This window comes from Oncorhynchus nerka, unplaced genomic scaffold (genome assembly GCF_034236695.1).
Source record: "Oncorhynchus nerka isolate Pitt River unplaced genomic scaffold, Oner_Uvic_2.0 unplaced_scaffold_690, whole genome shotgun sequence".
NCBI classification, from domain to species: Eukaryota; Metazoa; Chordata; class Actinopteri; order Salmoniformes; family Salmonidae; genus Oncorhynchus; species Oncorhynchus nerka.
The window spans coordinates 380,761-397,680 of NW_027040475.1; the positions used below are offsets into that span (position 1 = coordinate 380,761).

Here is a 16,920-nt window from a genome sequence, read left to right on the forward strand (position 1 = left end):
CCTCCCTCTCGTTCTCTCTTGCTACTAACACTCGTTGTCACACTCGTTCTACGTCTCGGTATCGCTACTTTGTGGCCTGGGAATCTCATGCTGGCCTCAAAGGAAGGATTCCAGGAACTCCAGATCTGTTCCACTGTAGCCACTCCCCTTCTCTTCCCACCGTCCAGACATACATGGCTCCTGCAGAACCAGTGTGTATGTGACGCAGGTTGACATTCACTGTCATGAATCTTGCCCTGGAGGCAGAAATGAGCAATTCTTCACTACACGGGCCATCTAGAAAGGCAACACTGGCTATATTGTAAAAATAGGTTTAAAATCAGATTTGATGACTTTGTGGCTGTGTCAATCAGTGACCACTCTACAGAGCTGCCACCAGGGAAAGATTCATGACAATAAATGCCAACCTGCGTGTGTGACATCAAAGGAGTGTACAAAAAGAGAGCGTAGTGATCACTGCATCTTGTGGAAAAGGTCATTCTGAGCAGGCTGGATATAAATCTCTCTTTCTCCCTGTAGTGCCCTAACCTGTCTTTACCTTTGCCCCCTCACAGAGTGGCGCCAGGGCAGAGGTCAGCGTACGATCCTGATGGACGAAGACCTCTCTACCAAGATTGAGAGCGACTGGAAGAGACTCAACATGCTTGCTCACTACCAGGTACACGCATCACTATCTAGAACAGTTAACCCACTGTTCCAAGGCCGTCATTGAAAATAAGAATTTGTTATTAACTGACTTGCCCAGTTAAATAAAGGTGTGTGTGTGTGTGTGTGTGTGTGTGTGTGTGTGTGTGTGTGTGTGTGTATATATATATATATATATATATATATATATATTTTTTTTTTTACATATCTACATTCTGACTTACGACCAGTTACATGCATCACTATCTAGAACACATATCTGTACGACCAGTTACATGCATCACTATCTAGAACACATATCTATACGACCAGTTACATGCATCACTATCTAGAACACATATCTATACGACCAGTTACATGCATCACTATCTAGAACACATATCTATACGACCAGGTACATGCATCACTATCTAGAACACACATATCTATGCAACCAGGTACACGCATCACTATCTAGAACACACATATCTATACGACCAGGTACACGCATCACTATCTAGAACACACATATCTATACGACCAGGTACACGCATCACTATCTAGAACACAAATATCTATACGACCAGGTACACGCATCACTATCTAGAACACAAATATCTATACGACCAGGTACACGCATCACTATCTAGAACACACATATCTATACGACCAGGTACACGCATCACTATCTAGAACACAAATATCTATACGACCAGGTACACGCATCACTATCTAGAACACACATATCTATACTACAAGGGACATGCATATCTAGAGGTAGAGTCATACCCATGTTCACTCAGGACAGAGAGGGTAGAAGTATAATTCAGTGTATTTCTATAGGGTACACTGATCCGTAATGGAGAAGATTGAAGATAACTCCCAATACGCTGTACAGAAGGGACTGGTGATTTGCTAGTGTACCAACAAAGCCTGTTAGAGACAAGTAAAATGGATGAATAGAATGAAGTAGTTTGTTTTCCCCTCCAGTGTGTATTTGCAATATCAAAACTAAACTATTCCCTCTCATAGTGTATAATACAGTGTGGTGCACCATGTTTCCATGTAAATATTATGCTGCATAGTGTTCAGTTTGAGGTAAACCGATGGTCCAGATTAGGCTCTAACTATTAGAGTATCCACTTCCAGGTAAATACATGTTTGAGATGATTGACTTCCAGGTACTACCATAATGTAGACGGTACACTAGATAAATTCATATTGCACACTCACTCACAAGTAAACTCACTCCACCTGAGTGTCATTCCATTTCCAGGTAAACTTTTGCAGCTAATCAGCCAGTCAAAATGCTGGCTCAACCTCATAAATGTTTCATCAAATAGATTACCCTGTAAAGGTCTCTTTGCAAAACACACACACACACCACTCACGGCTCTTTTTTCAAATAGACCTCCTGATCTCATCAGACAGAGCCGGGGGGAGATTTGTGTTTTGAGTTTGTTTATTTGTTTAACTGATTCTATCTATACCGCCTGCCTCACCATATCTCCTGCCTCCCTCCTCCCTCGCTCCTCCAGCCTTCTGAGTTCAGGAGTCATCAGCCGCTCTCTTTGTTGTCTCTGTTTCCAAACGCCGCCATTCCACAGACAGACAGCACCTTTACCCACTGCCACATTTATTTCCCCCCAAACACTGAAGGAAACAGAAACTCATTAAAAATCAGACTTTGATTAGAACTCTGCAAGTCAGAGTTGACGGTAGGAAAGCACCTAAACTAGTATTACAAGAGTAACAGTAGCAAAGAGACTAGAGGCTTCACAAGATGTCTACGCACGCAACCTGACAGTATTGCACACGTGTTGTGTCCGATCATGTTGGTTTAGGTTGTTGACACGTAGGACTGATGATGCCGTTGGATCAGTCAGGCAGAATGTTTTTCAGAGTCCGTTTCAATAATGTCTGATGGCCGCAGACAAAGGGAAGAGGAAGAAGAGGCAGAATTCTGTTTTAGCAGGCTTAAAAGCCTCTGCCAAGCTATTGAATGAACACGCACATCCTTTGACAGTTCTAAATGGACTATGTTGATTTCTCCAGCCAATAGACTAATAGACTAATACATGGCACCGAAGAACATGACTGACGTTTTACATTCTCCCAACCAATTGTGCAATTTTTTACATTTTATTTGCATTTTGTGTAACTTATTTTTTTACTTATTGTGTATGTTGCTGCTACATCTCTTATGACCGAAAATAACTTCTGGACATCAGAAAAGCAATTACTCATCTTGGACTGGAAGAAACGTTTTCCTTTAACGAGTCTGACGAGAAGGAAATCCTGCTTTCACTGGAACAGGCCCAGATCCACGCCTTTTGCATGAAGAAAAGACGCCGGAAAAGTGGACGCAGATCGGGGATCCTTCTGAGAAGCCGGAGGCGAGCGAGTAAACTCCCAATGCCTTCCATTCTCCTTGTTAACGTGCAATCGTTAGAAAATAAAATGGATGACCTATTATTAAGATTATCCAATGGGACATTAAAAACTGTAACATCTTATGTTTCACTGAGACTTGGCTGAACGAAGAAACGGACAATATAGAGGGATTTTACATGCACCGGCAGAACAGAGACGCTACCTCTGGTAAGACGAGGGGTGGGGGTGTGTCTTTTTGTCAACAACAGCTGGTGTGCGATGTCTTATATTAAAGAAGTCAAGGTATTGCTCACCTGAGGTAGAGTACCTTATGATAAGCTTTCGACCATACTATCTACCTAGAGTTCTTATCTGTATTATTCGTAGCCGTCTATTTACCACCACAAAGTTAAACTGGCACTAAGACCGCTCTCAACCAACTTTATAAGGCCATAAGCAAAGAAGAAAATGCTCACCCAGAAGCAGCGCTCCTAGTGGCCGGGGACTGCAGGCAATCTTAAATCAGTTTTACCAAATTTTTACCTGTATGTCACATGTGCAACCAGGAGAAACCTAGACCACCTTAACTCCACACACAGAGATGCATACAAAGCTCTTCCCCGCCCTCCATTTGGCAAATCTGACCACAATTATATCCTCCTGATTCCTGCTTACAAGCAAAAACTAAAGCAGGAAGTACCAGTCACTCGCTCAATACGGAAGTGGTCATATGACGCGGATGCTACACTAAAGGACAGTTTTGCTAGCACAGACTGGAATATGTTCTGGGATTCATCCAATGGCATTGAGGAATACACCACATCAGTGCATCAATGACTTCCTACCCACAGTGACTGTACGTACATATCCCAACCAGAAGCCATGGATTACAGGCAACATAAGTAATTGTAAGTCGCTCTGGATAAGAGCGTCTGCTAAATGACTTAAATGTAATGTAAATGTAACATTCTCATCTAGCTAAAGGCTAGAGCTGCCGCTTTCAAGGAGCGGGAGACTAATCTGGACGCTTATAAGAAATCCTGCTATGCCCTCAGACGAACCATCAAACAAGCAAAGCATCAATACAGGATTAAGATTGAATCCTACTACGAGCTCTGACGCTCGTCGGTTGCGGCAGGGCTTGAAACTATTATGGACTACAAAGGGAAACCCAGACGCGAGCTGCCCAGTGACGCGAGCCTACCAGACGAGCTAAATGCCTTTTATGCTTGCTTCAAGTCAATCAACACTGAAGCATGCACGAGAGCACCAGCTGTTCTGGATGACTGTGTGATAACCCTCTCAGTAGCCGATGTGAACAAAACCTTTAAAGCCGCTAGGCCAGACGGATTATCAGGACGTGTACTCAAAGCATGCGCAGACCAACTGTCAAGTGTCTTCACTGACATTTTCAACCTCTCCCTGACTGAGTCTGTAATACCTATGTGTTTCAAGTAGACAGCCATAGTCCCTGTGCCCAAGGAAGCAGAGGTAACCTGCCTAAATTATTACCGCCCGTGGCACTCACGTCGGTAGCCATGAAGTGCTTTGAAAGGCTGGTCATGGCTCACATCAACAGCATCCTCCAGCACACCCTAGACCCACTCCAATTTGCATACCACCCCAACAGATCCACAGATGACATAATCTCAATCGCTCTCCACACCGCCCTTTCTCACCTGGAAAAAAGGAACAAACGTGAGAATGCTGTTCATCGACTACAGCTCAACGTTCAACACCATAGTGCCCACGAAGCTCATCACTAAGCTAAGGACTCTGGGACTAAACACCTCCAACTGCAACTGAATCCTGGACTTCCTGATGGGCCGTCCCCAGGTGATAAGAGTAGGCAACAATATGTCTGCCAGGCTTATCCTTAACACTGGGGCCCCTCAGGGGTGTGTACTTAGTCTCCTCCTGTATTCCTTGTTCACCCACGACTGCGTGGACAAACACGACTCCAACACCATCATTAAGTTTGCTGACGACACAACATTGATCACCGACAACGATGAGACGGCCTATAGGGAGGAGGTCAGAGAACTGGCAGTGTGGTGCCAGGACAACAACCTCTCCCTCAATGTGAGCAAGACAAAGGAGTTGATCGTGGACTACGGGAAAAAGCGGGCCGAACAGGCCCTCATTAACATCGACAAGGTTGTAGTGGAGCGGGTCGAGAGTTTCATGTTCCTTTGTGTCCACATCACCAACAAACTATCATAGTCCAAACATACCATACCATGGAAACAGCTCGGCATCTAACCGTAAGGCGCTACAGAGGGTAGTGCATAACTGGGGCCAAGCTTCCTGCCATCCAGGACCTATATAATAGGCGGTGTCAAAAAGGAAAGCCCATAAAATTGTCAGACTCTAGCCATCCAAGTTATAGACCATTTTCTCTGCTACCGCATGGCAAGCGGTACCGGAGCGCCAAGTCTAGGACCAAAAAGCTCCTCAACAGCTTCTACCCCCAAGCCATTAGACTGCTGAACAATTCATAGTTATCTATTTACATTGACCCCCCCCCCCCCCCTTGTACACTGCTGCTACTCACTGTTTGTTTGTTACCTATGCATAGTCACTTTGCCCCCACCTAGATGTACATATTACCTCAACTAGCCTTTACCCCTGCACATTGACTCGGTACCGGTGCCCCCTGTATAAAGCCTCCACACTGACTCGGTACTGGTGCCCCCTGTATAAAGCCTCGTTATTCTTATAGTGTTACTTTTTATTATGACTTATTATTTTAGTCTACTTGGTAATTATTTTCCTCTTCTTGAACTGCACTGTTGGCTAAGGGCTTGTAAGTAAGCATTTCAACAGTAAAGTCTACACTGTTGGCTAAGGGCTTGTAAGTCAGCATTTCAACAGTAAAGTCTACACTGTTGGCTAAGGGCTTGTAAGTCAGCATTTCAACAGTAAAGTCTACACTTAAGTTGGTTAACAGTAAAGTCTATACTGTTGGCTAAGGGCTTGTAAGTCAGCATTTCAACAGTAAAGTCTACACTGTTGGTTAAGGGCTTGTAAGTAAGCATTTCAACAGTAAAGTCTATACTGTTGGCTAAGGGCTTGTAAGTCAGCATTTCAACAGTAAAGTCTACACTGTTGGTTAAGGGCTTGTAAGTCAGCATTTCAACAGTAAAGTCTACACTGTTGGTTAAGGGCTTGTAAGTCAGCATTTCAACAGTAAAGTCTACACTGTTGGTTAAGGGCTTTTAAGTCAGCATTTCAACAGTAAAGTCTACACTGTTGGCTAAGGGCTTGTAAGTAAGCATTTCAACAGTAAAGTCTACACTGTTGGTTAAGGGCTTGTAAGTCAGCATTTCAACAGTAAAGTCTACACTGTTGGTTAAGGGCTTGTAAGTAAGCATTTCAACAGTAAAGTCTACACTGTTGGCTAAAGGCTTGTAAGTCAGCATTTCAACAGTAAAGTCTACACTGTTGGCTAAGGGCTTGTAAGTCAGCATTTCAACAGTAAAGTCTACACTGGTTGTATTCGGCGCATGTGGCAAATAAAGTTTGATTTGATTTTGATTTGATGTTCTGAGCAAAAGAGCAAAGTCGGTTTTAGATCTCAAAACAGTCATTAGAGTAAAAACATAAATGGATGTTCAGTTTGAAATCCCCTACAAAGGTAGAAAATATATTGAGTGATTGTTATCTTCAGATGCAGCATCCTTTCATGTAGACACAGTACAATCAGAGTTAATCAGGACCCTAGACAGTACAATCAGAGTTAATCAGGACCCTAGACAGTACAATCAGAGTTGATCAGGACCCTAGACAGTACAATCAGAGTTAATCAGGACCCTAGACAGTACAATCAGAGTTGATCAGGACCCTAGACAGTACAGAGTTGATCAGGACCCTAGACAGTACAGAGTTGATCAGGACCCTAGACAGTACAGAGTTAATCAGGACCCTAGACAGTACAATCAGAGTTGATCAGGACCCTAGACAGTACAATCAGAGTTAATCAGGACCCTAGACAGTACAATCAGAGTTGATCAGGACCCTAGACAGTACAGAGTTGATCAGGACCCTAGACAGTACAGAGTTGATCAGGACCCTAGACAGTACAGAGTTGATCAGTACCCTAGACAGTACAATCAGGGTTGATCAGGACCCTAGACAGTACAATCAGGGTTGATCAGGACCCTAGACAGTACAATCAGGGTTGATCAGGACCCTAGACAGTACAATCAGAGTTGATCAGGACCCTAGACAGTACAATCAGGGTTGATCAGGACCCTAGACAGTACAATCAGGGTTGATCAGGACCCTAGACAGTACAATCAGAGTTAATCAGGACCCTAGACAGTACAATCAGAGTTAATCAGGACCCTAGACAGTACAATCAGAGTTGATCAGGACCCTAGACAGTACAGAGTTGATCAGGACCCTAGACAGTACAGAGTTGATCAGGACCCTAGACAGTACAGAGTTGATCAGGACCCTAGACAGTACAGAGTTGATCAGTACCCTAGACAGTACAATCAGGGTTGATCAGGACCCTAGACAGTACAATCAGGGTTGATCAGGACCCTAGACAGTACAATCAGGGTTGATCAGGACCCTAGACAGTACAATCAGGGTTGATCAGGACCCTAGACAGTACAATCAGGGTTGATCAGGACCCTAGACAGTACAATCAGAGTAGATCAGGACCCTAGACAGTACAATCAGAGTTGATCAGGACCCTAGACAGTACAATCAGGGTTGATCAGGACCCTAGACAGTACAGAGTTGATCAGGACCCTAGACAGTACAGAGTAGATCAGGACCCTAGACAGTACAATCAGAGTTGATCAGGACCCTAGACAGTACAATCAGGGTTGATCAGGACCCTAGACAGTACAATCAGGGTTGATCAGGACCCTAGACAGTACAGAGTTGATCAGGACCCTAGACAGTACAGAGTAGATCAGGACCCTAGACAGTACAATCAGAGTTGATCAGGACCCTAGACAGTACAATCAGGGTTGATCAGGACCCTAGACAGTACAATCAGGGTTGATCAGGACCCTAGACAGTACAGAGTTGATCAGGACCCTAGACAGTACAATCAGAGTTGATCAGGACCCTAGACAGTACAGTCAGGGTTGATCAGGACCCTAGACAGTACAATCAGAGTTGATCAGGACCCTAGACAGTACAGAGTTGATCAGGACCCTAGACAGTACAGAGTTGATCAGGACCCTAGACAGTACAGAGTTGATCAGGACCCTAGACAGTACAGAGTTGATCAGGACCCTAGACAGTACAGAGTTGATCAGGACCCTAGACAGTACAATCAGGGTTGATCAGGACCCTAGACAGTACAATCAGGGTTGATCAGGACCCTAGACAGTACAATCAGAGTAGATCAGGACCCTAGACAGTACAATCAGGGTTGATCAGGACCCTAGACAGTACAATCAGAGTAGATCAGGACCCTAGACAGTACAGAGTAGATCAGGACCCTAGACAGTACAGAGTAGATCAGGACCCTAGACAGTACAGAGTTGATCAGGACCCTAGACAGTACAATCAGGGTTGATCAGGACCCTAGACAGTACAATCAGGGTTGATCAGGACCCTAGACAGTACAATCAGAGTAGATCAGGACCCTAGACAGTACAGAGTTGATCAGGACCCTAGACAGTACAATCAGAGTAGATCAGGACCCTAGACAGTACAATCAGGGTTGATCAGGACCCTAGACAGTACAATCAGGGTTGATCAGGACCCTAGACAGTACAATCAGGGTTGATCAGGACCCTAGACAGTACAATCAGGGTTGATCAGGACCCTAGACAGTACAATCAGAGTAGATCAGGACCCTAGACAGTACAATCAGAGTTGATCAGGACCCTAGACAGTACAATCAGGGTTGATCAGGACCCTAGACAGTACAGAGTTGATCAGGACCCTAGACAGTACAGAGTAGATCAGGACCCTAGACAGTACAATCAGAGTTGATCAGGACCCTAGACAGTACAATCAGGGTTGATCAGGACCCTAGACAGTACAATCAGGGTTGATCAGGACCCTAGACAGTACAGAGTTGATCAGGACCCTAGACAGTACAGAGTAGATCAGGACCCTAGACAGTACAATCAGAGTTGATCAGGACCCTAGACAGTACAATCAGGGTTGATCAGGACCCTAGACAGTAAATCAGGGTTGATCAGGACCCTAGACAGTACAATCAGGGTTGATCAGGACCCTAGACAGTACAATCAGGGTTGATCAGGACCCTAGACAGTACAATCAGGGTTGATCAGGACCCTAGACAGTACAATCAGGGTTGATCAGGACCCTAGACAGTACAATCAGGGTTGATCAGGACCCTAGACAGTACAATCAGAGTAGATCAGGACCCTAGACAGTACAATCAGAGTTGATCAGGACCCTAGACAGTACAATCAGAGTTGATCAGGACCCTAGACAGTACAGAGTTGATCAGGACCCTAGACAGTACAATCAGGGTTGATCAGGACCCTAGACAGTACAGAGTTGATCAGGACCCTAGACAGTACAGAGTTGATCAGGACCCTAGACAGTACAGGGTTGATCAGGACCCTAGACAGTACAATCAGGGTTGATCAGGACCCTAGACAGTACAATCAGGGTTGATCAGGACCCTAGACAGTACAATCAGGGTTGATCAGGACCCTAGACAGTACAATCAGGGTTGATCAGGACCCTAGACAGTACAATCAGAGTAGATCAGGACCCTAGACAGTACAATCAGGGTTGATCAGGACCCTAGACAGTACAATCAGGGTTGATCAGGACCCTAGACAGTACAATCAGGGTTGCAACATTTCGGTAACTTCCACAAAATACCCAGGTTTTCCAAGAAATCCAGGTTGGAGGATTTCTGGATTCCCTCGTAATTTCAAGAATTTTCCAACCAGGATTTCTGGAAAACTGGGGAATTTGGGGAAATTTACAGGAATTTTGCAACCCTAGATGCAATGTTTTTAGTGTTTGAATCTTCCATTGTAGGATTACAGCTTTCGTTCAGACAATACAATATAATAGAATAGGATACAGCATTGTCCAAGAAAAGCTAAATGTTCATTCAGAAGAAGTGAACTCTGTTTATTCTATTTCTATAGCTACAGCACACTCATAGGGGGGACCGAAAATACCCTCCATCCACCGTTCAGAAAACATTTGGAAAAGGGCAGTTGTCACACCCGACTATATCATTGCTCCTATCCCCCTGTAGAACCAGCAGTGATGACGATCAGTAGAGAGACTATTGCTTTTGTAGTCATGACTTTCTCCCTCCTCTCCGCCTTATTGGCTCTGACCCGGTAACCTGTGCCCCCTGTAATAGACTGGGCCTGTCAGAGCACTTCCAGGTCATTACAGAGGATCAGGGTCTGACTGAATAGACACCCCAGAAGTAATCAGCTGAGGGAGGGAGGGTGGATTAAAGGCAGGGAGATGACCAACAAAGGGCAGGCGGTCATAACGCCATGGCAACTCTCTGTCTGAGCAGAGGAGAGGAGTTAAGATCTGATGTGCTCCACTCAGATGTCCATCTATCTTCACATTCATAGGGAGTTTTACACACTAGAACACAGGCATTAACATAGGTGGACACACATGCTCAGAACACACACATACAGTATGTCCAGCTCCATTCCAGACATGGACAACATGACACTATTTTAAATATGCAAACACACAAGCGCGCGCCCACACACACGCAAACCTTCACCTGGACATACACCAGACAAGCCAGTCATATGTACACCTCGCATGAACATACAGTGACAGACAGACAGACAGACAGACAGACAGACAGACAGACAGACAGACAACCCCATTATGACAAATCCTGCTGATTGGTACATTCCCTTATTGGCAACCGTCCCTCCAGCGAGCCGAAATGATGGACCGGTGGAAATAGGAACGGAGCGACGCTCGCTTGCTCCTTATGGTGTAAATAATGTGGACACCTAAGCCAGCAGCCCTCCAAATGAGCTTTCCGGAGGGGTGAGGGGGGGGGGGAGGGGAGTCTGCCCGCCGCATGACGCTTAAATGAAATGTCACGGCGGCAAGTGGGATGTCGTGGGTGTGGTGGTCGAGACAGCGAGGTAGAATGGATTAGAAGCCTGATTGGAAACCGGAATGAGATAATGAAGACAGAAGTTAATTCAGTTTTCAGCTGGGGAGGGGAAGGAGGGGGAAGGCAGGGTGCGTTCTCCTTGACAAAAAACCAGACTCAGACACTCAAAGCCTGTTAGAGGGAGTGAGGGAGGAGGGAGGAGAGGGAGCGAGGAGGGAGGAGAAAGGGATGTAAGGAGGAAAGGAGGGAGACTGGAAACATCCTGCAGATTCACACTCGCAGTCATCCCACTCCAAAACGTTCCTCTCATCATTTTACCAAACTAACATTAGATGACGTTATATTTTAATGATGTATTACCTAGTGGTGATTATCTACTGTCTACATCAGTCATTTGTTCACTTTGGGTCCAACAGGTCAGTTTATATAACATAGATTTTGTACAACGCCATCGTTAGTGGAAGAGGTTACCCACTTATATATTATGAATGTCTTGGGGACCTAGTAAAACATGAATATCATTGATTACTGTCGACTTTGGTCAGACAGATTTCCCCTCTTGACAGCCTCCAGAAGTCCCACGTCTGTCTTGTTATAATGGAATACAGAAATATGGAATATAGAATGGGATCAACGTGCACTCTGAATGGAATTAGACTCTGCTAACTGTCATCCTAATGGGTTGTTATGAATAAAGCACAGACCCATTCACCCTCCTAGATATAGAGGAGCTATTCTAATTCTATTTCTATCCCCCCTATGTACAGTTAGCATAGAACCCATTCACCCTCCTAGATATAGAGGAACTCTTCTAATTATATTTCTATCCCCCCCTATGTACAGTTAGCATAGAACTCATTCGCCTTTGGTTGAAACTAATGTTTCAATGCCCTTTCTGCTCAAATAAAAGTACTCTCTGTACTGTAAGTCACTTTGGATAAAGCATCTGCTAAGTAGCATATATGAATATGTATATATTATATTATTTACTGTAGGGAGAATCACATTGTAACCCTGAGCATTGCTCTGATATATGATCTGGCCATCCCATCAGTTTAATGAGAGCAACAGTCTCTATTCTCCTCCTCCTCTTCCTAAACCACCCGGACCCAACTGTCATCTCACATCCCATCCCATCCCACCTCTCCTCCTCCCTCCCAATATTACAACCCCAAACACACACACACACCATTAAATTAACTAATAAACATGTAGGGTTACTGCTTAGGGACCATGTTGTATAGTTAGAGGGGGGTAGTTGATCCCTGTGGAATCTCCCTGGAGCCTCCCATGGGTGTCGCCTGTCATGATACTAACACATTATGCACCAGGAGCGGGTTGGGGAGCGGGTTGGGGAGCGGGTTGGGGGGCGGGGGTTGGGGGCGGGTTGGGTGGGGTTGGGGAGCGGGTTGGGGAGCGGGTTGGGGAGCGGGTTGGGGCGGGTTGGGTGGCGAGTTGGGGAGCGGGTTGGGTGGCGAGTTGGGGAGCGGGTTGGGGGCGGGTTGGGGAGCGGGTTGGGGAGCGGGTTGGGTGGCGAGTTGGGGGGCGGGTTGGGGGGCGGGTTGGGGAGCGGGTTGGGGAGCGGGTTGGGGTTGGGGAGCGGGTTGGGGTTGGGGAGCGGGTTGGGGAGCGAGTTGGAATAATGCTATGATGTAATAATAACCCCAAACACACACCTGAGACCTTTAGCCCTGCACCCCTATTCCCCATACACACTCTATTAAAGAGATCACTTCTTCAATTAACCCTGCCTCAGCCGGCGGGGCTCGCTGGTGAAATTATGCAGAGTGTGTGTGTTTGTGTATATGTACGTGTGTTTGTGCATGGCTGGGATCAGCCCCTCTCCCAGTTGTGTTAATTGAATCAATTTCTGTTGTGTTGAAAAGTAGGAGCCCATCTCTCTTTCTCTGTCATTCTCTCTCTCACACACACACACACACACACACGCTCCCCCCTCGCCCCAGAAGAGGGGTATTATTGAAATGGAAGGCTGAGACGTCCCATCTCACACATAGTGATATACATCGTCCCCGTTCACTACCACTAATCATATGTGTATGGGCTGATTAGATCACAAAGGCTTCCTGAGCATCCAATCATAGCTGTTATAGATGGAGGATAAACACATGATGACATGTGGATAGTGATTTGTATGGTGATCCAGGGTTTAGTGGCTGAGTGCCACATCTCTCTTCATTGGGGATTGTTATGTATTCAGAATGCACTTGGCAGAATCAGAATGCACTCATTGAGGATGGTGATTAGTCATTCTGCTCTCTTTCTGCTCTCTCTCTCTCCCTCTCTCCCCTCCTCTCTCTCTCTCTCTCGCTCTCTCGCTCTCTGCAGGTGCCTGATAACTCTGTGATGGCCCTGGTCCCCAAGCAGGTGACGGCCTACAACTCGGTCAACAACTCAACTGTGTCCAGAACCTCAGCCAGTAAATACGGTATGGATAGTGTGTGTGTGAAAAAGAGAGAGGAGTACATTTCCGACACATTTCCAGATTTCTCTGCTGGATAGGATTGTCCTCCTGGAACTAAAACAATTATGCCCCCCCCCTCCATCTCCCAGCAGTCTGTGTGCCTGAGAGTTAAACAGGAAGAACTGTGTCCTTCTCATCGGAGTGGGATCCATAGTCAGAGTCAGCACACACACACACTTACATGCACACACAACAGCACACACACAGACGTTCACACCCACACACACACTGGGTATTCCCTGTTGCGAATGCACAAGTTCCATTGTCAGGATTTTAATTAAAAAACGTGGTTAACAGCACCTTCTCCCTCTAAACCTTCACCACAGAAACCAACACAGACTTCTCCTGCACACACTGTTCATCCCTCAAACTAACTGAGCTCCATATGTCACTAACAGATGTAAAGGCTCTGTTAACAATACCTGAACACATAGTAAAGTCTTCCATACATTAGCCACTATTAGCAATACCTGGACACATAGTAAAGTCTTCCATACATTAGCCACTATTAGCAATACCTGAACACATAGTAAAGTCTTCCATACATTAGCCACTATTAACAATACCTGAACACATAGTAAAGTCTTCCATACATTAGCCACTATTAACAATACCTGAACACATAGTAAAGTCTTCCATACATTAGCCACTATTAACAATACCTGAACACATAGTAAAGTCTTCTATATATTAGCCACTATGTGCTGTTACACCTTAGTAATAGTGACAAAGCCCCAGAGGAGAAGAGGGACAGAACTGAGCCCAGGAGACAGGATAACAAGATTAGAGAGCAGGGAATTTAACAGACTAACAAAGAGAGAACAAAGAGAGGGAAGAGAAGAAAGAGTGCATTTGCAGTTTGCACTTTCCTCCCCCCTGGGACTGGATACAGAAATTGTGTCCCAAATGGCACCCTACTCCCTATATAGTGCACTACTTTGGACCAGAGCCCCATGGGGAATATGGTGAACTACATGGGGAATAGCGTACCATTTGGGATGCAGACAGACAGTGTCCCATCTAGCAGTGACTGTCTTGGTCCGGCCCTGTGTTCTCTTGAACCTGAGAAGAAGCCATCAAATCAAACCCTGATCAAAGGCAGCGCTGCCCGGACTCAAACACTCCAGACACATCAGATGACGGCTTTATTAGCCAGCTAGCACCTCATCTCCATACGCCATCTCACCGCCTCGCCTCCGTTCCTCCACTCAAATTAGACCAAAGAAAAAGGAGGGTGAGTGTGAAAGAGAAAGAGAGGGAACAGGATGGAGAGAGAGAGAGAGATGGAGGAAGACAGAATGTCACACATCTCTTGACTTAGTTGGGGAATTGACTTCAAACGATGCCAGAGCCACTTGAGACATGGAGAGGGGGGGGGGGGGGGACTTTGAACTGGACTGATCACAATGGAGAGGCACTGAGGAGAAGAGAGGATGATTCTAATGGAGCCAAAGGAGAGTGGGAGAGGGAGGTAGAAAGTTAGTGAGAGAAAATGAGGAAGGTGGAGAGAGGAGGAGGGATGATGAAGAAGAAGAGGGGTAAAGAGAAAGATGAATAGGAACAGGGAGGGAGAAAGATGAAGAGGAAGTAGGGGAGAGAGGGATGGAAGGAGAAGGCAGAAAGTGATGGAGAGAGAGAGAGAGAGAGAGAGAGAGAGAGAGCTTCCTTTCTTAATCAAAACTCCTGTGTGATATGTCAGTATGGTAGTATTTCAGGACTGTGTGTGTGTGGAGCGCTCCTTCTAGGAACTCCTTCCACTCCACCGAACGTGTCATCACGCCCTATTACACCAGCACACTCAATAACACTCTGGGAGACACCCACCACTTTATTATTACACACACGCACACACACACACACGCATGCTCACACACACGCATGCTCACACACACGCACGCACACACACACACACGCTCACACACACACTCCAATCATTCCAAGTCAGTCAAGTTCCAGGAGTCAATATGCACACACACACACTTTACCTGCTTTCTCTCTCTAGTACTTTACCCCTCCCTCTCCTCTCCTCTCTTCCTCTCTCCCTCCATCATTCACTCTTCCTGCATTTCTCTCTGGAAGGACAAATTGATTTCTGCAGCATCTGCCTTGGCAAAAACACACTTTATTTCACCATCCTCTCCCTCGACCAACAGTCCTACTGATCAATTCTTTTCAGACTGTGTAAACATTCATCGAGCCGGAGTGTTTTTGAATGTCATCGCCACTCTCGTCAAATGGAGAGGGCATATGAATATTTCATCTCGCCATACACCTGTTCGATTTTGTGTCCGTGAGTTCTACCTCCTGAGAGAAAAAGACGGCATGAAAAATTAACCACGTACACGCTGTTGTAAAAGTTAATGTCCAATCTCAAAGTCTCGGTAGCTTGAAGCTTCTAACTGAACCCAGATAAACTACTTGACTGAATTTGGCTTTGTATCCTTTAGAATACCTGTGTAGTATCCTTTAGAATCCTTTAGAATACCTGTGTAGTATCCTTTAGAATCCTTTAGAATACCTGTGTAGTATCCTTTAGAATCCTTTAGAATACCTGTGTAGTATCCTTTAGAATACCTGTGTAGTATCCTTTAGAATACCTGTGTAGTATCCTTTAGAATCCTTTAGAATACCTGTGTAGTATCCTTTAGAATACCCGTGTAGTATCCTTTAGAATACCTGTGTAGTATCCTTTAGAATACCTGTGTAGTATCCTTTAGAATACCTGTGTAGTATCCTTTAGAATACCTGTGTAGTATCCTTTAGAATACCTGTGTAGTATCCTTTAGAATACCTGTGTAGTATCCTTTAGAATACCTGTGTAGTATCCTTTAGAATACCTGTGTAGTATCCTTTAGAATACCTGTGTAGTATCCTTTAGAATACCTGTGTAGTATCCTTTAGAATACCTGTGTAGTGTGGCTTGACCCCCCCTGTATTTTGTTTTGTCTGTCTTTGGTTTGTGTTGTGTCTGTCTTTTTTGTGTGTTTTGTCTATGTTGTGGTCTCTGACCATTTTCACTGGATCGCGGCGACCTGAACAGTACTGTGCTGGCTCAGATGTTTTCTTTACACATCCCCTCTGTTAGGTGTGTTGTCTCTCTCTACTCTGCACCATATCCGCGGGAAGTAGGGAGGCTGAGGGTGCTGTAGCACCTCCAAATAATAGAAACTCATTTAAAAGTCCTGTATGAGCAGACCGATATGGCCGTCTGTAACGCAGACCTCAAACAATATTTCACCAAGTTGTTTTTTTGCCACCTCGTTTGGCGAAAGAAACGCAGCACCCCCACCCCCAAACATCTTCCCGCGGCTACAACGTCTATACTATGTCTGTGCTGCTACAACGTCTATACTATGTCTGTGCTGCTACA

The 16,920-nt window shown here is 45.3% G+C and overlaps 1 protein-coding gene across 1 annotated transcript in view; it reads left to right on the forward strand.

Annotated features, from left to right (window-relative positions):
- Positions 1-16,920, forward strand: part of LOC115125652 (plexin-A4-like) — a gene marked incomplete at its 3' end in the record, with an annotated part of 305,241 nt that overhangs the window by 251,254 nt on the left and 37,067 nt on the right. Inside the window, exons 23-24 of the mRNA XM_065017000.1 lie at positions 555-658; positions 13,415-13,514. Coding sequence (XP_064873072.1) covers positions 555-658; positions 13,415-13,514 — 204 coding nt within the window. The remainder of the gene's footprint in view (positions 1-554; positions 659-13,414; positions 13,515-16,920) is intronic.